Raw genomic sequence first — 23,284 nt, 5'->3', positions numbered from 1 at the left:
GTCTAACCATCACATTTGCTCACAATAATCCAATAACAAAACTTTTTTTTTAAATGGTTGTGCTTTATTTTACAGTAGGCTACATTTAGAAAGTACTGCCTATAAGGTAGGTAACGGTTCATTTTACAGTCCTGTTCCCCATGTACATACTATGTACTTATTATGAATTACAATAACTGGGTAATAACTAGGTACAAACCCTGAACCTACCCCTAAACCTAACCTTAACCCATGTAGCCTACTTACCTTATATTACCCAGTACTTTCTTAAGTAGGCCTACACTGTAAGTACACGCAAGTTAACGCAGTGTAAAATTAAGCGTTATTACCCAGTACTTTCTTAGTTAAGTACACGCAAGTTAACGCACTACAAAATTAAGCGTTATTACCCAGTACTTTCTTAGTTAAGTACACTGAAATTACACGCAAGTTAACGTACTGTAAAATGAAGCTTTTCCGGTAACTACATGGGTTAAAGGAATAGTTCACTTAAAAATAAAAATGCTGTCATCATCTACTCATCCTTGTTGTTTCAAGAAGATATTTTGAAGAATGTCAGTAACCAAACAGTTGATGTTTGAAAACCATTGACCACTGACAAACCATTGCCTTCCATAGTATTTTTTCCTACTATGGAAATCAATTGTCACCATCAACTTTCTGGTGACCGACATAATTCCTCAAAATATCTCCTTTGTGTTCAGCAGAAGAAAGAAATTCATACAGTTTTGAAACAACTTGATGGAGAGTAAATGATGACATTATTTTCATTTTCAAGTGAACTATTCCTTTAAGGTTAAGTTTTGGGGTAGGTTCAGGTTAGTACCTAGTTATTACCCAGTTATTGATAACTATTCTAAGTACATAGTATGTACATGGGGAACAGGAGTGTAAAATAAAGTGCTACTTAAAAATGACTGAAGACAACATCTTGAGGCAAATTTGAATTAATACATAAGGCAAAGATGTCATTTATTTGATATGACAGCTTACAAAGTACATCAATATTTGCACTGCTTGCTTACTGTTCACACATTATAATATGGTGACAAAAGCAACCAAACAATATCTCCAGTAAACTAAAACAATATTTAAAAAAAAATAGATTGCATGTAGTCTTAGAAGAAAACTTAGGAGGAAAATACTACAAATACTTCAGTATCATGCTACAGCACGTTTGAAAAGCCAAACCAAACCTCATACAAGAGGCAAACCAATATATATATATATATATATATATATATATATATATATATATATATATATATATATATGTAAAACCCCAAACAGGAAGACATTTCATCTGCAGGGAGATGCAACAGGTACGATACAATCACAAATGTCATGATTCTTTCTGCTCCATAAGCTCAATTGAAAAACAGCGCACTCGCACAAAGCATTGGAATGTCTGTCAGTTTAAAAGTTCCTGCTCAATTAAATTAAATTCAAGAAAAAATACACAAACACACCTGTGATAAATGCATAAGATTACGAAACAAACCACTAAAAATGAACTAATATTAGATTTGAAAGCAATGAGGTACACATTATCTGATGCCCCAATTGTTCATTTTCCTCATTCAAACCCTACAATTTACCATGATTATTTCTTTGGTAAGTGTGCACATAATGTCTATGGCACCAGTTGTTTATAGTAAACTTAAAATCTACAGCTCATCCTCATGAAAAAATATTAAAATGTCATTTGAGATGTCATTAATTTCAAAAGTAGACCCGACAAAAAAAGAAAAAGAAATGCCCTAGTTTACAAAGGGATTGCAAAAAATCAAGCATGCCGCTCTCAGCAATAAATACACTTTATGTTCCTTATCGACCCTGAAATGTAAATCTGAACTGGGATATTATGTATCTTGAGTGCTGTTGTGCCAAATTTTGGATAAAACAACGTTGGGGAACAGGCACTTACACCGCTCTGTCATAAAAATGTAATCTTGCTGTTTGAGTGACATGCTTTACTGTTTAATCAAAGTAAACGTGAGAAAAGAGCAGCAACACAACTCGACAACAGCATAGAGTTCCACCCAATGAGGAATAATTAAACAATGAAGCGAGTTGTTCGGATGAAGCGCTGGCAGGAATCCAAAGACGCTTCCCTCGACCCCTTTAATTTAGTCAACGGTCGTCCATTACACCTGATGTCTCCTCTTTCCTCTGCTTATCTCCTCTCTCAGGCTGTGGACCAATGAGTTCACCTACTGCATTTCAATCCTCAGCCTGTTGACATACATAAAAGTAGTCAGGATGAAAAGATTAACATGAAAACACCCAGTATAAGTGATCTAATAAGAAGATGATGCTAAACCACCATTTCAGTTGCTTTGGTTGACAAAAAGAGCAAAAATTTAAGTTTATCGTTCATTATAGTGGCTCCTGATGTGAAACTAAAAGACAAAGTTTGAGGGTTTAATTACCGCACTGATCTGAAAGTCGGCTGCAGTTTCCTCAAAATCTTTTTAGCAATTAAAAAAAAACTGTTTTTCTGCCTTTTCCTCCTTTTAAACATGCTAAATGTTGCATAGTAATTGAATTACAGGAAATACAAGAATCTTGTTATTGAGCCATTAGCGTTTGTATTGATTTGATGGAAATCTGAAAGAGGGAATTGGCCACAAATCACATCCTCTCATTAGTTGCTAATGTGCAGTTAGTAAACTGGTATGATGTAATGAGAATAAGCAGGAGCGGGTGGAGAAGGACAGTGATCCCAAGTGACAGGGTTGAGGCGGAGGCATTGGAGAGGATATGACATCAAACATTCGTTCTTCAATTCAAATTGGCTCAAAGGAAAAGGGAAGACAATCAGTAACAAGCAGCACAACATTTATTTGCCATTCCAGCATCATGCCAAATGTCAACAGTATAAATGTCAACAGTATAAACTACAAATTCATCACTTGTGTAAAAAGTAAAACATCCTACAGACACAGAGGCGGCGGCGCGGCCACATTAGCGAAATTTCGCTACAAGCACCGCTCACACAAAAGCTTTTAAACCAAGAAGCTTTCTGTTGGTCAATGCTGCAAGTTTGCGTGACCAATTTAAACCCATTGCAAAATCTGTGTGAGAAAATGCAAAATTCCAGATTGTTTGGATTCCTGCGAAAATAAGTGCGAAAATTCACTGAATAACGGTGACCACACCTTATAAAGGGAATTAAAAAGAGAATTCATATTCATAACAAACTCATGAGAATAAAGGCCACCAATTTAATTTCTTTCAGAATTTCATAATTTCTGGCTAGATTTATTAAAACAAAACTGTTTTGTGCTAGATTTATATTTGTGTTTTTCAAATATATATTGAATAATTAATTCAATATATATTTGAAATTGTGTTTTTTTCAAAATCCTGTTTCATTTTTGCTGTTATAAAACCAGGAATCGAGTGTGATCATGGGTTCCCATTCCTTTTGAGCAATACATTCCAATGTTTACAGTTGTTTACAATTACTGGATGAGTAATCTTTCAAAATAATTACGTATTTTATTGAGATTACTGGGGTGGATTTAAGTGCATGTCAGATAGAAATTAAAACAAAAAATTAGATTTGTATGTGTTCTGAGCCCAAACGAGTCAAAACTGTTATTCAAAGCGAGTAAAAATACTAACTAGCCGATTAAATAACTTAAACAGAGCACTAGAAAACTAGAAGATTACTCACAGATTACCATGATTTTTAAGAATTACTTTTCTATGCTTGAAAAGCATCATTTTAAAATGTCTTGCTTTTCCATGTTTTATAAGACTGAGAACCTTGATCATTTCAGAGGACTTATTATTTAACAGTCTATAAGAATGATACATTTAATATGTAAAAAGTACCCTGATTTGCACACTGGTGAACTTATTAAATTCATTGTGTGTGGCTTGATAGACATTCACATATGATAAACATTAAAATGACATGAAATCTAATAAGATGCCATACAGTCTCAGAAACCACATTTGGTTTACCCTGTATAATTTATCTCTGCAAGCTGCTCTGGGACAAATGCCAAACAGCTTTCCCCCACAATGATAATCAAACGTGATCCTGTTGGGATGATGTTATGGATCATTCCCATTTACAGTCCACACACTCACAAATTTATAAATGCTTTTGCAAAAATGTAAATAAAATCAAAAGAATGTTTATTTGCTCAAGCAGTTTGTGGCATGCATCAAAAGGGGAAAAGCCAGAACCCATATCCAACACATCATCCAGGGAGAGGTGCGAAATCAAAGAGGTGTGTGAACGACAATGAAGGGGATCCAGGAGCACAGTAATTTTGGGATATTAGTCGTGCTGGAGGAGGTGTGCAAGGTTCACAGTGGAAAATGACAGCCAGTGTGAAGCTGCAGACAGAAGCAGTCGGTCCCCGAGGAGGGAAGGACTGTCAGCCTGAGGAGCTGCATTCTCATATGTCAAAGTCAATAGAGACAAGCCCGATAGCAGACACCATCTCATGCCATGAGACAGATGGACATGGGGACATAAAGGAGACATGAGTGTAGTGAACAGGGAGGGAGAGACACAGAGGGACCAGAAAGACAAAGACTGAAAAAAGGAGGACGTTGATTAGTTGTTAGAAGTCAGCTGAAGTAAGGGACTTCTTTCGAAAAGCCACAGTCTCAAAGCTGGTAATAAGAACAGCACCTGAGGACGGTTGCTCTGAAGAATCCACTGCCGTTTCCTCCCCAGGCTTTGTTTCAGACTCACTCTGACACGGCTCTAAAATAGGGACGTCGCTGTCCTCTGCATCAAGAGGATAAATAGGATATTGCAATTAATTCTCCATTTGGAGGAAATCATATTTTGAACGTTGTGTGTTAATGAAATGTTTTGACATACTGCTCTGATTGGTGTTGTCTGGGGTGGGCTGCACTTCGGAATCTGCTTTGTCATGGCTGCTCGAGGTGGTAGAGTCGGCAGATTCAGCAGGTACCGACTCTTGTGTTTCACAGGAAGTTGACCCCCCCACTGAGTGTGAAAAACACAGTTAAGTTTAATTCATAAGACATCACAGAAACAATACTAAAAAATTTTGTTGTTTTTTAAATTAATCAGTGGGCTTCATCTTTATTTCAATTAACAAATACAATTTTTAATAGTTTTAGCTACAGATTTGCTATGTGGTTCTTCTTTTTAGTGTGTTACTATGCATGTGGTTACCTGAACCCTAAAATATGCTTCATTTTCAGCCCAAATCACAAGTATATGCATGTAATTGTCTACAATACTGGGTCTACTCGAGCCATGCTTCTCCAACCTGTCCTGCAGGACCCCCAGCACTGCACATTTTGTATGTCTGGTATGTGCAATGGTGGGGGGTCTCTAGGACAGGTTTGAGAAGCACTGCACTGGGGTTAACACTAATGGCTGGTCTGTTGCTTGGAAGAACTAGTCAAAGTAGATCAGAAAATGGAAGTCAAAATAACGGAATATGAAGATCTTGCCAACAACAATGAATATGCGTGGAGGTCAAATGGTACCAGTGTTTGTACAACTTGACTGAAAGATTAGAAGGAGAACACAGCTGTACCCGTCTGTATGAGTTCATGGGCAATGACGTCTAAGTTGAAAGACTAGAATGCTTGACCATGTGTGAGATGTAATGGCAGGTGGAAAACAAAACATACCCCAGGCTTTGTCTTAACAAGCACCACTAAAAAGAGAAACTGTGATGTACTAAATATAGACCAAGATTATGTCACCTGTAGATGTACTTTCGTTTCTTTCTGGTTCTTCCGGCTGGCTGGGGGTGGTGGACGTGTTATGTTCGGCCTGGTTGCTCTTTTGTTGGGCTGGACTGCTTTCAGTGCTGCTGGGCCTAAGAGGGCTCTCGCCCAGACTGCTCTTAGGAGAAAGCATCTCCATTTCTTCACCCCAATCTGACACTGGCTGGTGGCTGTCCAGTGGGAAGAAAGGGCTAAGGGGTTTGGGCCCTTCTGGTGTACTGAGCGTCTCCTGCGGGGAAGGGATGTGGACTTTGGGTCTTGGGGTACGTTTCTCTTTTGGGCTGGGAGTAGAGGGTGCAGGAGAGGAAGGGGTCTTTTCTGTTGGTTTAGCATTATTTGAGTATTCCTCGTGATCTGCTTTTTCATGTTCTTCCACATTTTCCTCATCACCATCACTGGCATCCTCCCACTCATCTTCATCCTCTTCAGCAAGGCCTCCATCACTCTTCTGCACAGCAGGAAAAGGTCATGAATAATTGAAACAGACAAATTAAAGTCAACTGTCATTAAAAAACTCTTGGTAACCATAATACTCTATACCTATTAAGGCGAGACACGGCAGGCAAAAACATCTTTTTTTTTTTCACTGGTCAATTTTGAGATTTTGGGATGTTTGTCTTCAATAACATGTCTTCTTTCAGACTTGTGGTTAAAAAAAAAGTCTGAAATACACATTTAGGTCTTTATTTTAAAGACCTAAATTTAAAGACCTCCACGATCGCGATCTGAACCCTGTCATCACACACACCGTTAGAAAGCTCTCTCTCTTCTGAACAATACTGCCGGATCCAAATATGGTCATTTCCTTTTTATCAGCAACCAATCATGAAACTTAAAGGGGGGATTTAACTCTAAATGCGCAATCATATTGGCTGATGCTAAATCTTTAAACCCCGTTTTCTCAAAATGACTTCTCTATCGTGCTCAAAGTCCGAAATCTCCAGTTCAGTAGCACCTATATACACCAAACTTCCAAGTCTTGTACCCAATTATATTATGAAGATATTTACAGAAGAATTTGTAAATATATTATTCCTAGCCTGATTTATATAACATTTTATTCCAAAAAACATGGCGAAAATCATTTATTTAAGACTATTGGCAGTATATTCTGATTTACAGGATAACAAAAGTAGATATCCATAAATCCCTCTGTAATTTTTTTCCTATCTAATATGTGAACACAATAAAAAAATAATTTTGAACCTGGCTTTATTCAATACTCAGATTTTGTTTTTTAAATTATATGCAAATTAGCGCATATTTAATTAGATAATGCCTAATTTGCATATTTAAACATTAAATTACAGAAAACTTGTAATACATTTTTTTCTCATCCTAATGTAGGTAATCAACTGGGAAAGTTTCATGGTGATATCTGCTACCTAAAAAAAATATCCTATTCACCTGTAGTGTCTCGCCTTAAGTGTTGTCAGGCATCTCACCTTGTCTGACAAAGGAGCCTTGAGGGTGCAGTCCTCATTCTTGTTTTCTTTCCCTTTGTCCTTTTCATACGTCTCCTTCTCTTGCTCCTCCTTTCTTCCTTTCTCCTCTTCATTTTCTCCTTCCCACCGATTATCATGCATGCTTTAGGAAAGAATCGTGTTGCTCAATGAATGTTGATTCAGGAAATGCTCTCTAAAACGATAATTTCTCTACCCACAATACCTTCTGCCTCCAATAGCAACTGAATGTAGCAAATAACAGCCCCTGTTACCACCTGGAATTGAGATGCATTTTTTTGTGATTTGATCACAAGTGGTCAAACTAAATACAGGATCTAAAACATTTAGTGATCAGATCACAGTAACCCCATATTGAGGTATTCAAAAACACGTGACCACATAACATTTGTAGTGAAACGCTATTTGTCCTAAATGAGTTCCACAACACATTGAAGAACCGCCTGCTTGCTTGCCTGCAGACACAATGTGAGAAAGTGCACCAAAACAATCGATTCAAACTTCACTGCATTGTACCAAACACATGGATTACAGTGGAAATCACTACTTCCTTCCACATCATTTGTATTCACTTCCTTTCCTACTCATAAGCTGTGTAACATGGGTTCATTTCTTCAAAAGTATTTGAGTCTCCAAAAACAGAAGGCGCATTCGAAACACGTTAATACCTAGCGGAAAGGAGTCTCAGCTGGACACTTGCGACTGGATCACTGAAAATGCATCTTAATATCAGGTGGAAACTGGGCCCATAATTTAGATGACTTAACTAAAGCCTAGTGGCTACTAGAAAAAAGGACAAGCACTTTATTGGCCCTGTCCCAAATGGTGGACTTGAGGGGCACTTGGTGTTTTACAAACTTGCTTGTCACTGCATTCGTGTGCTCATTATTAAGCTTATGAGGGAATAGATTGTCTGACTTGTCATTTTAAGTTTCAAAATTGTGTTAATGAGCATATTACTTGATGTGTACTTTTCTACAACAAACTTCTACTTGAGTGTGGACTGTAGAGTTTAGAGCATAATCTAAGACTGGACAGAGGGTGTCCAATCCTGTTCCTGGATGCCCAATGTTCTGCAGAGTTTAGCTTCAACTTGCCGCATAACACTTTCTAGTAATCCTGAATACCTTTATTAGCTGGTTTAGGTGTGTTTAATTAGGATTGGAGCGGAACTCTGCAGGATATTGGCTCTCCGGGAGAAGGACTGGCATGCTAGTGCCATCCAAAAAAAATGATTATTCTCCACAATGAGGAGAACCACTGCATACCTGTAGCTTTTGCCCTGACCGCGGCCCATCCCTCGTCCACGGCCTCCCTGTCTGGGTTTGCCCTGGCCCAAGAACTCGCCAAAGGTTGGTGCCTTGGGTGGCCTCTTGCTGTCTTCTGCATAACAAAGATTAGAACAATATTTAAACTTGAAGGGTGTCATGGGGCTAAGCAAGACCATGCAAAACAATTCTGCATATGAAATCTGTGGTGGAGAGAGATGACCCAGGGCACACAGGAACAGATGGCCACCTGTCATTCTGGATTGCTGCTCTATGCATCATTTTCCATGATAAGAGGAGGGGAACAGATGAGAAAAACATGCAAATGTGCCCTTGTTTTGACAGCACTGTGATGAGACTTGACTTGAATGTTGTGAGGTAGATTGTGAAGCACTCAAAACCAAGATATCAGCAAACAAGCATGTGTCAGAAGCAGCAAGACTTTTTCAGTGCAAAAGAGGTACTTTTGGTATGTTTTGAGTGACAGCTTTTCAATGCCAATATTCAGGAGACAGTGTGAGAATGACAATGTTAGGGCAAGAGTGATGTAAGTTAGAAGACTGTGCCTCAGAACGGGAAATGTAGCTTGAGTATAAGCCAATTGGTTAAAGTTAAAAGTTAAAATATATAAAGTTGTTTTGGACAATTTGTTTTGCTGAATGTACGTGTTTTACCGAAGTAACCATATTAATAGCTCCAGTTCCAAAGTGTATATGTATGTGTGTATATATATATAGAAATTACTACAACATTTTATTTTAGGTGTTGTGCAGATGGCCTTATTTTAAACATCTCCAGAGGATGCAGGGCCTACATGGTATCTCCAAATTGTTAAGAGTGTGTTTAAGTTAAAGAAAATTAAGAGTTTTTTTTACTGCAAAAGTAAAAAAATGTAAGACCAATTCTATAATAAAAAGCCAAAACTAAATGTATAATAATGTTCAAATAGTGTAAGAATAAATATTAAATAAGCATTAATAAAATTAAATTAGTAAACATTTATATATAAAAAGTGTAAAATGTTGGGGCCATTAAAAAAAACAAGCTCAAAAGGAAACTACAGGCCTGATCAGGCAGGCAGAACAAACAAATCCTTACTTTTGAGACCTGAAGCATCTCCTGTCTTTCCCATCCACAAATTAAAGACCTACACAAATCATACGTTTTTTTTTTTTATAATACTTTTTAGGATATTTTACGGTCTTAAATTTTGTAAGTGAATTTGAGTTATCTAATGCATCTTTAGGATCCACAAACACGGGGGATATAAGTGACTGGCAAAGCTTAAGGAAATTAAGACGAGGAACTGTTAACAGACTTATTTACCACAGTAAAAACTAAAATTGCCATTAGTTTGGTTTCTATTAGTCAAAACTAGAATATTAAACACTTCAGTTACAGTGTTAATTTATAGGAACACTTCATTTACAGTGTTGCTACTCACGTTAATGATATTATAAGACAGAATAATCTCAGCTTTTACTGTGAGTTTTTAAAGAAAAAAATGTCAATCAAGTCAAGAACACAAGGAGTGGCTCAGCAAAATGACCGGGAAGCAAGTTTGTAACGATGGCTATGCAACTGGCAGAAAGCAATTATGAGCTATCCAGAGAGCTGCATCTTGAGACAATCGAATAAGATACACACCCACCCACTATAATTTATTATGAAGGAATGGAATGCAATTAGAAACTATCAGTGCAGGAACAGCTGTTTGCTTGCACTCAGACTAGGGCCAATGTGAAGCGGGGTAAAGACACACACACACACACACACACACACACACACACACACACACACACACACACACACACACACACACACACACACACACACACACACACACACACACACACACACACACAGTCCCATGCCTTAAGCTGACCTGAAGGTCCACTGTGTTGCTGTACATGGGCATTGCGCCCCCTAGCTGCTGAGAGACCACAGCACAGAACATCACCAAACAGCCAAAAAGACAAGTTTCACAAAGCAAAATTTTAATTAATGTATACATGTAACTACTCTATACTGTTGATGTATGACAGACTATTGATTGGCTAAGACACTCAAAAAAACATGGGGTGACATTCATGGGTTGTACAGAACAGGTGTCAGGTGGTCTGTGTGTGTGTGTGTGTGTGTGTGTGTGTGTGTGTGTGTGTGTGTGTGTGTGTGTGTGTGTGTGTGTGTGTGTGTGTGTGTGTGTGTGTGTGTGTGAGAGATTTACCTCTCCTGTTGCTTTGTTCTTGTGTGCCCTCTCCGGCCACAGCTGAGTCCTCCTTGAACCTGTGAAAACACCTCAGGGTCACTGGCTGTCTTATTCTCACCCTGTCAGCATGCATTACTCCTATCCAGAGTCTTTCTCTGTCTCTCTTTTGAACAGTCTTGACGGAAATAAAATTGTCAGAGCTGAAATTAAAGGGATAATTCACCCCAAAATAATAATTCTGTCATTATTTACGTCAATCCAAATCTGAATGACAATCTTCTGATGAATACAAAAAGGAGAAAACGTTAAAGAATGTACTGGTCTCTTTTCACCATATAGTGAATGTGCAGCATTCATTTCTTCTTTTGTGTTCAACAGAAGAAAGTAAGACATATGGGTTTGGAACAAAATGAAGGGGAGTAAAACAACAGGAATAAAATTTGAGTGAACTGGCCCTTTAAGAGTTCAATGACTCTATAGCATAATAGTCAACATTTATGCCTTTGACACTCACATTGTTTCGGTTTTCTGCGCATCCCACTCTCGTTTCCATTGGCCGGTGGCGTTACGGTGACGAGCCAGCCGTTCTTCATCAATCTGCTCTCGCTCCTTTTTCCAGCGGAGATACTCTGCTCTTTCTCTACCCGTCATGGATAATGTCATATCCACTGAGCCTCTACCACTTGGCCTACGATTCTGCTATGAGATTGAAAAAGAGAAGGAGAGTTTGACAAGGCAAAAGAAAGAAAGAAAACCCAGTGAGACATGAACGTAAAAATGACTGGCCCTTCTTAATGTTAGGGTATTGTAGGTAGTTGCCAGGGTGTTTCTATGCAGTTGCTAAGGGGGTCAGAGTATGTTTTGGGTGGTGTATAATTGATATTCTGGTCTATATACACTACTGTTAAAAAGTAGTTATTGTTTTTTTTAATATTTTTGAATTAAGTTTCTTATGCTTGCTTAATTTGATTCAAAAATACAGTGAAAACAGTAATATTATTACAATTAAAAAGAACTTTTTAATTACTTTTTTTTTTTATTACTGTATTTTTATTCTTTTCCTTTTGAAAAATAAAAAATAAAAATAAAATTAAATAAAAAACAGCCACAGCAACATACAATTGTACAGAACAATCGTTTGGTCACTCATACATTCTTGCATAAAACAAAATGAATGAAAGTATGTATGTCAGTATATACTCCAATACGTCAGTATATATGCTCAATAAACATGTCATGAATTCGTAAACACAATGCATCTTTCCCAATACTGCAAATACTTATCCATCTGTAGGTTTAAAGCGAAAGTCATCCTCTCCATATCTTGGATACTGGTCATAATGTCCAGCCATTCAGCCTTTGTTGGAGGTTCAAATTGTAGCCACTTTCGTGTTACAGCTTTCTTGCTGGCTGCTAGTAATATCTTTAGAAGGTACTTGTCTTTTATCATCAAATGAGCTGCTAAGTTTCCCAGATAAATTGTAGAGAATGAGCAGTCAATTCCATCACCGAAAATAAAATGTATTACTTGTATTACCTCCTGCCAGTATGACTGGATAGCTGGGCAGCTCCAGAATACATGAAAATGGTCTGCCAGCTGTTCCCCACATTTCCTCCAGCATAGACCACTTCCCTTCTCGCGAGACTGAATAGATTTTAACTTGGGGGTTACAAAGTATCTAATAAGATTCCGCCAACAGAATTCTCTCCACATACCCGAGCTGGTAGACGTCGCTTGTATAGAACAGATATTCAGCCAGTCTTCCTCTGAAATATATAGACCAGATTCTTTTTCCCATTTTAATCTAACCTTAGTTGTTGAATGTTTCTTTATGGATTGAATGGCTAGGTACAGTTTTGAAGTAAGTTTCCTATTATCTTTTTTTTTATACATGTCAATAAATAGGTCAATTAAATTGGTATCATGCTCCTCCATGTATCGTATCTCTTTATTAAAATAAGTCCTTGTTTGTAAGCACCTAAAAAAATCTAGTTTTCCCAAACCATATTTATTAGAGATCTCCTGAAAGCTATATAATTCTCCCTTTGAATTTGAAATTGAACTAAAAGAGGTGATGCCAAGCCTATACCAGAGCTGAAATCTCCCATCAACCCTTGCTGGTTTAAAGTCGGGGTCAAAAGCAACCCATTTTAATAGTCTAGATTGTCTTTCAAGTAACGGAGATTTGCATTCTTTAAACCAGATTCTAGAAGGAACCTTAGTCCATTGATTTAAACTTTTAGAATACTGTTCATATAATAGTTTGCTACCCAGCACTGATTGCAATGGTACGGTCAGCTGCGAGATCTCCAAATCCTTCCACTTTGCTGTATACTCTGGATTACAGCAGCATGCTAAAGGTTTTAGCTGGGCTGCTTTGAAATAATCTGATAAACATGGCAGTGATCTTCCCCCTTTCTCTTTCGGTAGCTGCAGTGTTTTAAATTTAATTCTTGGCCTCCTACCCCCCCCCCATATGAATCTTGAAATCCACTTATCCCATTCATTAAATTGTTTTAAAGGGACTTCGACTGGTAAGGATTGGAAGAGGTATAAAAGTCGGGGGAGCATGTTCATTTTCACTGTATCTATCCTGTTATGCATCTCTAAGGGCAGTTGGGACCACCTATCCATATCAGATTTAATGTTCTTACTTATAGGACCATAATTGCTATCAAACAATTTAGAAATATTCTTTGTTATTATAATCCCCAGGTATTTAATACTTGATGAATTCCAATTAAATTTTAATCTACTCAACATGTCATTCTGAGGGGTATAGTTATAATTTAAGATTTGTGTTTTTTGAACATTTAATTTATATCCCGAGTAAGTGCCGAATTGCTTTAAGATGGACATCAACCTGGGGATACTAACCTCTGGTGTAGCAACAAACAACAAAACATCGTCTGCGTACAGACAAATCTTTTGTTCGAAACCTTGAACCATAATCCCCTTTATCTCCTGTTCGTCTCTAACTGCCTGTGCTATGGGCTCAATAAATAAAGCGAAAAGTGCGGGGCTGAGAGGACATCCCTGGCGGCAGCCTCTTTCCAGGTTAATACTCCGCGTGAGATGCCCGTTGATCCTTATTCTAGCCTTTGGTGATGAATACAACATTTTAATGCATCTAATAAAGTCATCTTTAAAACCAAATCTTCTCAATGCCAGGTACAGGTACTCCCAGCGAACCGAGTCAAATGCCTTCTCGGCGTCTAAACTAATTACTACTGCTCTGATGTTTTCTTTAGTGACATGATCAATTACATGCAGCACACGCCTAATATTATCTTGTGTCTGTCTGTCACGTACAAATCCTGTCTGATCTGAATCCACTAATTCTGGTATTATATCTTCCAGTCTTTTAGCTAATATCGATGCATATAATTTATAATCCATGTTTAAAACCGAAATTGGCCTAAATGCACTACACTGCTTTTTGTCTTTACCCTCTTTAGGAATAACTGAAATTATTGCCTCACTCCATGTTCTTGGTGGCTCACCTCCTTTAAGTGTATAGTTAAAGCAATCAAAAAGTATAGGGACTAATTGATCTTTAAAAGCCTTATACCACTCGGTTGGAAAGCCATCTGTTCCCGGCGCTTTATTAACTTTTAATCTAGAGATTGCTTTCCTTATTTCTTCCTTTGTAATCTCTGCCATTAGGGCTTTATTTTGTACTTCACCTATGGAAGGTAAGTCAAGTGATTCTAAAAATAAATGTATTTCCTGTGAGCTGGTTGTATTTGGTTCCTTGTATAGATTTTTATAGTAATTTTCAAAAATATTGTGAATATCTTCTTGCTTATGACAGATTTTTTCAGTTTTGGGATCCCTAATTTCATATATTGTATTCTCAGCCTGTTGCTTCCTTAGCCTCCATGCCAACAGCTTCAAAGCCTTAGGTCCATTTTCATAATATCTCTGTCTAATGAATTTAGCTTTTTTCTCTAATTCTTCCTCATATAATTTATTTATTTCCTTTTTAACATTGTTTATTTGATTTAATATATATGGTTTCTTCTTCTCAACATGTTCTATCTCTAGGAGGTTCAGACTTTTTTGTAGTTCAAGCAGCCTTTTACTTCTTTCCTTTTTTCTATACGATGTGAGAGCTATGAGTTTTCCCCTGATCACTGATTTTAAGGCATCCCACAGGACACTTGGTGATACTTCCCTGTTATCGTTGTTATCCATATAATCTCCCAGTTCTTTTTGGACATATTCCTTACATGTACTATCATTTAAAATGCTTGTATTAAGTCGCCATAACATATCCTTCTTTTTATTATCTAAATGCAGGGTCAAGTAGACAGCTGAGTGATCAGAGATATCTCTGACTCCTATCTTGCAATCTATAATTCTGTGCCTGTCTGATTTACAAATAAAAAAATAATCAATTCTTGAGTAAACATCTTGACTTGCAGAGTAGAATGTGAATTGTTTGTCTGTTGGGTGGAGATCCCTCCAGGCATCAATCAGTCCCAACTCCATCAAAAGTTTTTTCGTTATACTAGCTCTGGAAGTTAACCTCTTTAGTGTATTAGAAGAATCGAGTTTAGGCTGTATTTGGGTGTTCCAGTCTCCTCCACATATTAAGACCCCAGAGGATTCAGAAGCAATTAACTGAAAAATTTCTTTAATACAGGAATTGTCCAGCTCAGGGGCTATATACACATTAACTAGGGTAACTTCTTTCTGATCTAGAAATCCCTTAACTAAAACATAACGGCCCTCTTTATCAGTAAATTCAGAAACCACTTGAAAGTTCACACTATTAGAAATTAGTATTGCTACCCCTGTTCTTTTCCCTTTCTCATATGATGAGTAAAATACATTCTTAAACCCTAGTTTTTTTAATTTTTCGTGTTCTGCGCTGTTGAGATGAGTCTCCTGCCAAAATATGATATGTAACTTTTCCTTTTTCATCTTTGCAATAGCCTTGCTTCTCTTAATTGGATTATGTAGACCATTTACGTTAAGGGTAATCACCCTATATTCCTGACATTGCATTTAAACCACAGCAAGACATTGTTTGTAACCCACATTATTGGTGACCACACCTGAACTATATTCGAACTATATAACAAGAACAGAACATCACAACAACAAAAAATAAACCAACAAATCAAAAAACACAGATAGACCTCCATTATGAAGTAATAACCACTTCGTGATGTGGGGGAATAGTCCAGCAGCTAACCACCAGAGCCCCCCTTCAGTGCAACCTATAGTACACTCAAGAATGTACTGTATGCACTTAGAAGAGTCAAAAACAAATGTAGTACCCGTACTTGTCGGTCAGCTATATTCTCATTAAAGGCTAAGGGTGATTTTAATCAGTTAAGCTGGATATTTAAACTCGTAACAGAACTGAAGAATCAGCAATATATAGGCTATGTTAAATAGGGAAAATATAATGAATAAAGAATAACAGACTTGTGGGGATGTTACCATCAACTTAAAAGACTATAAGGTAATTTAACCTCGTCTTTAATCTCACACATTGAGGGCATTAAATCTAGGTGCAAATGTCATTAAAGCATTAATGTCCCTAAACAGACAACTGCCTCGTTTGCTCGATATTTTTCACTCTTATAATGTAGTCACTTAACGGCCTGTTGTCTTCCGATTCCATTACCTTAATGGCTCTAACGTTAGATCTATCTTGGCCGATGAAAACTCCGTAGCTTCTCCTTGATCCATTCCTGGCGGCTCTGCCGATTTGCCATGTTCGCGCTCGTTGATCGCTGCCAGCCGGCCTTCCGTGCTTTTTCCGCAGACGCCTCAGCAGTTTTCTCCCACTCAATCGGGAACCCCCTCTTCTTCAGATCCTCTGCTGCTTCCACTGCGTTTCCATAAGTAATCGGCCCAGTTTCAAAAAAGACTCGCAGTTTCGCTGGTGGCGGTGTTTGAAACCGTATTCCCTTTTCTCTGAGAACCCTCCTGATCTGCGTATACGCCTTCCTTTTTGCTAGCGTTTCTGCAGGATAGTCATGATCGAAGTAGATCCTCCTGTCGCTGTGGTAAATCTCCTTTTTCTTCCACGCAGAATGCAGAACCATCTCTTTAATTTTAAACTGCTGGAAGTAGACGATCACCGATCTGGGTTGCGCTTCTCTAGGCGGTTTGGGGCCGAGCGCTCTGTGGCATCGTTGTATTCCAAGGTCAACATCAGCAAGGGGTTCCAGCTCTTTTCTAAGAAAGTTTTCTATGAATTGGAGGATATTGTTTCCCTCAGTTCCCTCCGGGATCCCATAAATGCGAACATTGTTACGCCTTGAGCGTGCTTCCAAGTCTGTTAGCTTTAACTGCAAACTTTCCTGAGCTTGTAATGACTGGATCAGTGCCTCTCTAAAGTCCACGGACCACTCTTCAACTTCGGCTATCCGAGCCTCGGCCTCACTCACTCTGTCAGTAGTCGTTTTTAGATCGGTTGCGACCTCGTTAAGCTTCTGGTGAATTTCCTCTCGAAATTCCGCTAGCTCCTTCTTCAAGTCATCTCTGATTCTATCTCGAAAATTACTCAGCTCAGTCTTCAACTCCGTTGACATCATCTTTATGTCTGCGCGGATGGCGGCGATGTTAACTTTCATATCCTCATCTGTTAGTTTAGCATTTTGTCCATGCGCGCCATTACTCTCTCCTTGTTCCTCGTCCATGACGCCCTCAGTCGTTATTTTCTCACTCTTCTCCGCTTTCCCAGTCTGTTTTCCCTTGCCTTTCCTGTGTTTTTCCCCTTCCATCATTAATTATACAAAGATCAAATCTTAATATTTTCGAATTGGGGAATAAACTCCGACCGAACGGGAGTGCGGGATTATGCGGCCATACGCTTCGAATTACCACCGGAAGTCTCTAAAAAGAACATTTTATTCTAATTAGTTATTAGTTATTCTAATATGCTGATTTGGTTCCAAAGAAACATATCTTATTATTATAAATGTTTAAAGCAGTTGTACTGCTTAAAGGGACTATGTGTAGTTTTTTAGGTATTCTATTATCTGAAATAAATATTTTTTACTCATAAATATGTCCTCAATGGTGTACAAATACCTCTGCCAATTATCTGACTTATCCTCGTAAACGAAGAATTTTTTATCTTTATATACATGTGACGGGTAAGTCCACGGAGGCTTCCATGTTCCGCCATCTAGAAAAACTATAATAGCAGAGAGGGTCAAAAAGTACACGGCCAACACATTTCCACAACGCGTTTTCATTCAGAGCCAGAGTCACGTGACTGAAAGCAGCAGAAACGGAGGAGCAGAGCAGTGAGAGGCGCTTGTCACTGCCCCGGCAAGTTTAAAAGGCTGCATTGCACTGTTATTATTCATACTGTAACATTCGTTTGTTCGTGTCAAGTAAGTTGCAGTTTCTTTGAAATAACAAACCTGTTCACCCGAAGGAAACTCGACGAAGTGCTATTAGAAGACATCCTGTCACAGCTTTTTGGTACATAACAGCTACCGTAGATGGAACACGCATTTGAAAAAGCGAGGCGCTGGAGAGCACAATTCGTTTGAATGCAAAATACAATTTCACCACAAGATGGGAGAAATTCCTACACAATGTCCCTTTAATGTTTTTGTGGAAACCGTGATTTTTTTTTTGTTTTGAGACAAAATATCTTTTTGTAGCAATGTTGTACAAACAGTCTTAACTGTCACTTTTGATCAGTTTAATGCATCCTTGCTAAATAAAAGTATTAATGGGGTCTTACTGACCCCAAACCATTTAATGGTAGTGTATGCGTCTTGTGTATTAAGCTAAACCAAAGAAATTAAAATGTTCAGTACCGTCCATTCTTTCTCAACCTCTGTACCAGTCTTCACATTGTCAAAGTCAACTCCACCCCAGTTGCGCACATGTCGTCGGCTTCCCTCCTTGCGGTCAATGTCGGGGATTGGCCCACTGCGCCTTGGGTCATCAAGGAAGTTCCTGATAGGGTTCTTCTCTCCCTCAGCCTGTAAAAGATAAATGTGTGTGAATATATCAAATAGATAATGGCTGCTACATTAATAGGAGAAAGTTGGGTTGATCAAAACATACCTTTTGACCTCTCTCATATTCAGCAATCTTTTCCATCTCCTCATTCATCTTCTCTATGTTCTGTCTTCTTTTCTCCTCCCACTCCTGAAGAGGAAAAATTGGTCAAATCAACTCATTAAAAAAATGCTTGTAGATTATGATCCTTCGGTCTAGATTGTAAATCTTTGTTACTGTTTTGAAAGATCTAAAATATTCAAAAAGAACATTCATAAGGAATACTTCCTGCCAGTGCTGGAAAATTCCTTATATTTATTTAAACAGCAATGTTTCGTCTAACAACGATATAATATATGCTTGAAGAAGCACCGCTGTGTATAAATAATGAATTTTGCAAGCAACGGCAGTACAGGACTTGCATTCTCCATTCAGTACATTTTGCACACCTCCAAATGACTTTGTAAGTGAATGCAATACAACAATGTTCTACAATATCTCAACCACAAAATGATGTAGAACATGTCAATGGTAACCTTTGATTTCCTGTCGGAGCCTGAGCCTGAACCTCCTTGCGTTCCTCCTCTTCCTCCTCCTTGTGTTCCTCCTCTTCCTCCTCCTTGTGTTCCTCCTCTTCCTCCTCTCCGCCCTGCTCTAAAGGAGTGTTCAATACGGGGAGGACCCTCTCCACCTTCACCATCCTGAGGTTGCCTTTCTGGCCACGGCTCGCCTTTGTTTGGACGAGGCTCTCTTCTTCCCCCACGGTGGCCACCTCTGCTCAGCCGGCCTGATCCAGTTCTGTTGGGGGGGCTCTCACAGCGAGGCCAACCAGACTCTTCTTCTTCTGGACCCTGGTCACCACGATTACCAGCTGGTTTCCTGTCATTCACCAAACGCTTATCCTAGAAAGGCAGTGTAAAGTTTTTGTGGATTTTAGTCCATGAGTAAAAAGACCATTTTTTTCCGGGTACATTCATAAGGCAGGGTAATTTTAGTATTATTTTTATACTATTATAGTATTTATTATCTTTAAAAACTTATAGTAGTTACTCAATATTTTGAATTAGCTTTTATAATTTCAGTTTTCATTTGAACTAATTTGAGTAATTTTATGTACTTTTGTCATTTTTATTTGTATCTTCAATTTATTTATATTTCACTTGTATTTATTTAAGTGCTTAAACTTAAACTTTTGTCAGGTAGTTGCCAAGACACCATTTCTAATTTTTCACAATTTCTTAAGTTTTTAAAGTCTAATATATTTCAATTTAATAAAACTATTTTTAATTACAAAACAGCATATAACATATTACCATGAACAATATCTGTGAATCAGATTATTTTACAGGGCAGCGTTTCCCATTTCCATCTTTCTAGTTTAACAAGTTTATTTTCTAAGAAACATCTCTTATCCCTCCCTTTTTAGTTATTGAAAGGCATGACCTTTAAAGACCACGATAGGAGGCTCAATCACAGCTGCATGGGCCATCTGTGATCCACTGAAACTCTACAGGTATTGATTAAAATGCTCTACAGCTCGTCTCAGCCTTCCCTCCTAGGTGGGAACTTAAAAGCTGTGAGGAATGGGAGTGGCAATTAACTTTTACAGGCTCTTGTTCACTATTAAAGCTGATGCAAATCAATAGCAGTCTTCAAAATCAAACTTGAATTAAGAAACATGGGTACTTATCCAATACATATCACGTATTCAGTTCCCATATAATATTTTAGTTTTAAATAGCCATCTCTCTGACAAACTATGGACTTTAGGGCTTTGAAGATATATCACAGTTCTTTGTAGCGGTGTACAATATGTATCATCTATGTCGCTAAAATAAATCCACTTTTTAAAACGAAGTGGGTAAGTCAGTGTTTCAATGAATCAGTTGTTTAAATTACCTGGTTGATTAAATTACTCAATCTTTAAGATGATGATTTGCAGTCACCTACTGGTGCTTTTAGTTGCATATTTTAAGTTTTTTTTTATCATTTCATATTTACATATGCAAATTATCATAGTATTATTTATGCAAATGTAATTGCAGTGTAAATGCTTTCATGCCAACCTTGATCTGTATTAAACAGTCTAAGTACATCTAAATTACACTCTTTTTTACCTTTTTTGTCAATATCACCAAGAACTAGTTCTTTTTTTCACAATACTTAATATTCAACATACACAACACTAATATTCAACAATATTATTGATCTGACTGTTCTGACAGAACTGAACGATGACATTTTTGCAGAACTGCTTTATAGATGAAATATGACTAATTTAATGATTGATGATCTTTACAATGGAACTGATTTAACACTGAACCGACTTCAGCTGAACAACAGCAAAAATGCATTATTTTCCCGTTTTCACTGTAAATCTGCTTGAAAACAATCTATATTGTATAAAGCACTATATAAATAAGGGTGACTTGATTTGACAATATTGCATTGACAGCGGTATCAATATAGTTATTTCCTACAATTCTGTTAATGAAGGAGGTCTGATACAGTAATTCTCGTGAGTTTATATCAGATAAAAAATTAGGCAAAATGCACGAGAGATCGCATCTGATCCTGCAGACATTCTATTTTTTGTTTTTTTAGCAGAATCAATGATAATGTAATATAATTAGCCATGCCACATTGTGATAAATGGTCATTCTATGAAATCATTCTGCCGTCTGTCTTTACCCCAGCTGGTTTAGACAAGTCGACGGTCACTGAGAAGTTCTCCTTCTCCGTCTTTCTCCGTTCCGACTCAGGCTCATGAGGGCGGGCTTTGCGAGTTGTTGTCACAGCGATACCCTCCTGTTCAGCCTTTTTCTTATCTTCCTCTATTTCCTGGTGAAACAAGAGAAAGAAAAGTAAACTAAATGAATTAATAAAATCAGATCAAGTTAAAAGCTTCAAATCTGAGCATCTCAAGTGCTGAATGTTACGTACAATGAATAACAACCACAGCCAATTCTTCAAGTCAAAATAAATCATTATTAGTACACAAAATAAACAAATTGGCAGCAGACTAACATATTTCAGCATCCAAATTCACCTGATATCTCTTGACCAAAGCCTCATTCTTCTTCCTCAGAGCTTCAATTCGTTTGTCTAGCTCAGCATCTTTCTCCTCCTTTGTTTTGAGATCCACCACAGCAGACTGACCAAAAGGGAAGAGAGAGATGGCAACAACAATGTGATTAAGTTTTTCTTTGGTTACAGTGTTAAAACACTGGGTCGACATGTTCAACATATTTAGACCAGATCTGCTACTGGGCATAATTTGCCCAGGAATAAGAATATTATTGATTATGTTTAAAATCAAATATAATTATATAATTAATTCATAAAATAATAAAAACATAATTTATGTGTGTGTTTTATATATATATATATATATACATACATACATATAAATAAGTGTGTGTGTGTTATTCTTGTGATGTCAAGCGTCACATGATCCTTCCGAAATCATTCTAATATGCTAATTTGGTGATCAAGAAACATTTCAAGAACGTCTTGTATGATAGAATGATGATATTGAGCCTCACCATGGCTGGAAGCCTGTCCTAAAACAAAAGGTAGAGAGCTGAAGAAACTCCTATACCTAAACAGGAAGAGACCAAGAAAAGATGATGCAATGGCAACATTTTTTTTTTTACAAATGTAATTGCATTCGTGATCACGACCCCATTCAAATCGCACAATATTTGGAGAGGGTTGGCATCATCATAAACCCTCTTATGAACACAGACAATATATTAATCCCTGCATAAGCGTATTAGTGAGAACACAACACTACGAACATAAGAGCTAAACGTCTGTATACATTGGCAGTGCGTTTACAGAAAACAATGTATCTGAATGGAGTATGTGGACTATCACAATGTATCAATATCATCAGAGAAGCCGCCAAGTGTCTGTGTGCCCTATTCAGCAGCCATGCTCAAATCGTTTTTTATTTGTTGAGTAAAACAAAAAGGCAGTTGAAAATTACATGCAGACACACACTCCAGCATATATAAATCCATGCATAAGACCTTTACAAATTCGCATTGTTTTACCTCTGGCAAGTGCAGCGCCCCTAAAAGTGGCTTGAAAAGTGGACTCGATCAACGAGACCGACTACTCAATCTACTTCCGTTAACATTACTTTCCACTTCCAGATTATGTGACTGTGAGCGTCAAAAGAGAAGAATTGCAAAATAAAAGTCAGTTAGGGTGGGATTTGACTTTTTTTTTTTTTACAGTCTATGGATTTGACCGATTTGATTTGCTACAGCTGGTAAAGAAAATCATAAAAAAGAGAATTCATTCAATAAATCTACAGTGACAATTACTTACGTAAATCCTAAAGTTTAAAAAAAGAAATTCATTAAAAAATGTATGTGGCTACAATTAAACATTAATTGATAACACTCTACTTATTACTATACCTTTGCATCAAATTACAAAAAAACAACAACAACAAAACACACCTACTAAACACCTGTGAGGGTTTTTCAAATACAGTGGCTGTGGAAGTAAAGGTAAAGTTTACATCTTTCTCTCTTCTGACTGTCGTTATCAATCTCTCGCTCTCTTTTTTTAAACTCTTTTTGAAAGTTGTGAAAACACAAATGTG

The 23,284-nt window shown here is 37.6% G+C and overlaps 1 protein-coding gene across 5 annotated transcripts; it reads right to left on the bottom strand.

Moving 5' to 3' along the window:
• Nucleotides 1-1,278: 1,278 nt before the first annotated feature.
• ccdc9 (coiled-coil domain containing 9) lies at nucleotides 1,279-22,818 on the bottom strand. Of its 5 annotated transcripts, none has more exons than XM_077208287.1 (16): nucleotides 22,725-22,818; nucleotides 22,212-22,267; nucleotides 21,716-21,820; nucleotides 21,358-21,507; nucleotides 19,203-19,568; nucleotides 18,733-18,816; nucleotides 18,480-18,647; nucleotides 11,194-11,378; nucleotides 10,698-10,756; nucleotides 10,356-10,403; nucleotides 8,471-8,585; nucleotides 7,185-7,326; nucleotides 5,716-6,187; nucleotides 4,853-4,981; nucleotides 4,658-4,756; nucleotides 2,106-2,235 (listed from the first exon to the last, which is right to left on the bottom strand). In XM_077208287.1, the coding sequence occupies exons 2-16, from the start codon at nucleotides 22,212-22,214 to the stop codon at nucleotides 2,231-2,233; spliced, it is 2,130 nt and encodes a 709-aa protein (XP_077064402.1). In that variant the 5' UTR covers nucleotides 22,215-22,267; nucleotides 22,725-22,818; the 3' UTR covers nucleotides 2,106-2,230. The 5 variants fall into 5 exon arrangements, with proteins under 5 accessions (XP_077064406.1, XP_077064407.1, XP_077064402.1 ...); XM_077208289.1 differs by having other exon boundaries at nucleotides 10,356-10,400; XM_077208290.1 differs by having other exon boundaries at nucleotides 11,194-11,375.
• Nucleotides 22,819-23,284: the final 466 nt, after the last annotated feature.

This window comes from Siphateles boraxobius, unplaced genomic scaffold (genome assembly GCF_051911475.1).
Source record: "Siphateles boraxobius isolate OS27281-9 unplaced genomic scaffold, OSU_SipBor_1 6, whole genome shotgun sequence".
Classification (NCBI taxonomy): domain Eukaryota; kingdom Metazoa; phylum Chordata; class Actinopteri; order Cypriniformes; family Leuciscidae; genus Siphateles; species Siphateles boraxobius.
Note: the sequence above shows the minus strand (reverse complement) of the source record. Positions and strands in the feature narration are given on the sequence as shown.

Coding starts and splice junctions, on each gene's coding strand:
- ccdc9 (XM_077208287.1), bottom strand. Junction 11,379..18,479: donor AGGTTGAGAAAGAATGGACG/GTACTGAACATT, acceptor TCAATCTCATAG/CAGAATCGTAGGCCAAGTGG. Junction 4,757..4,852: donor AGACAACACCAATCAGAGCA/GTATGTCAAAAC, acceptor CTCTTGATGCAG/AGGACAGCGACGTCCCTATT.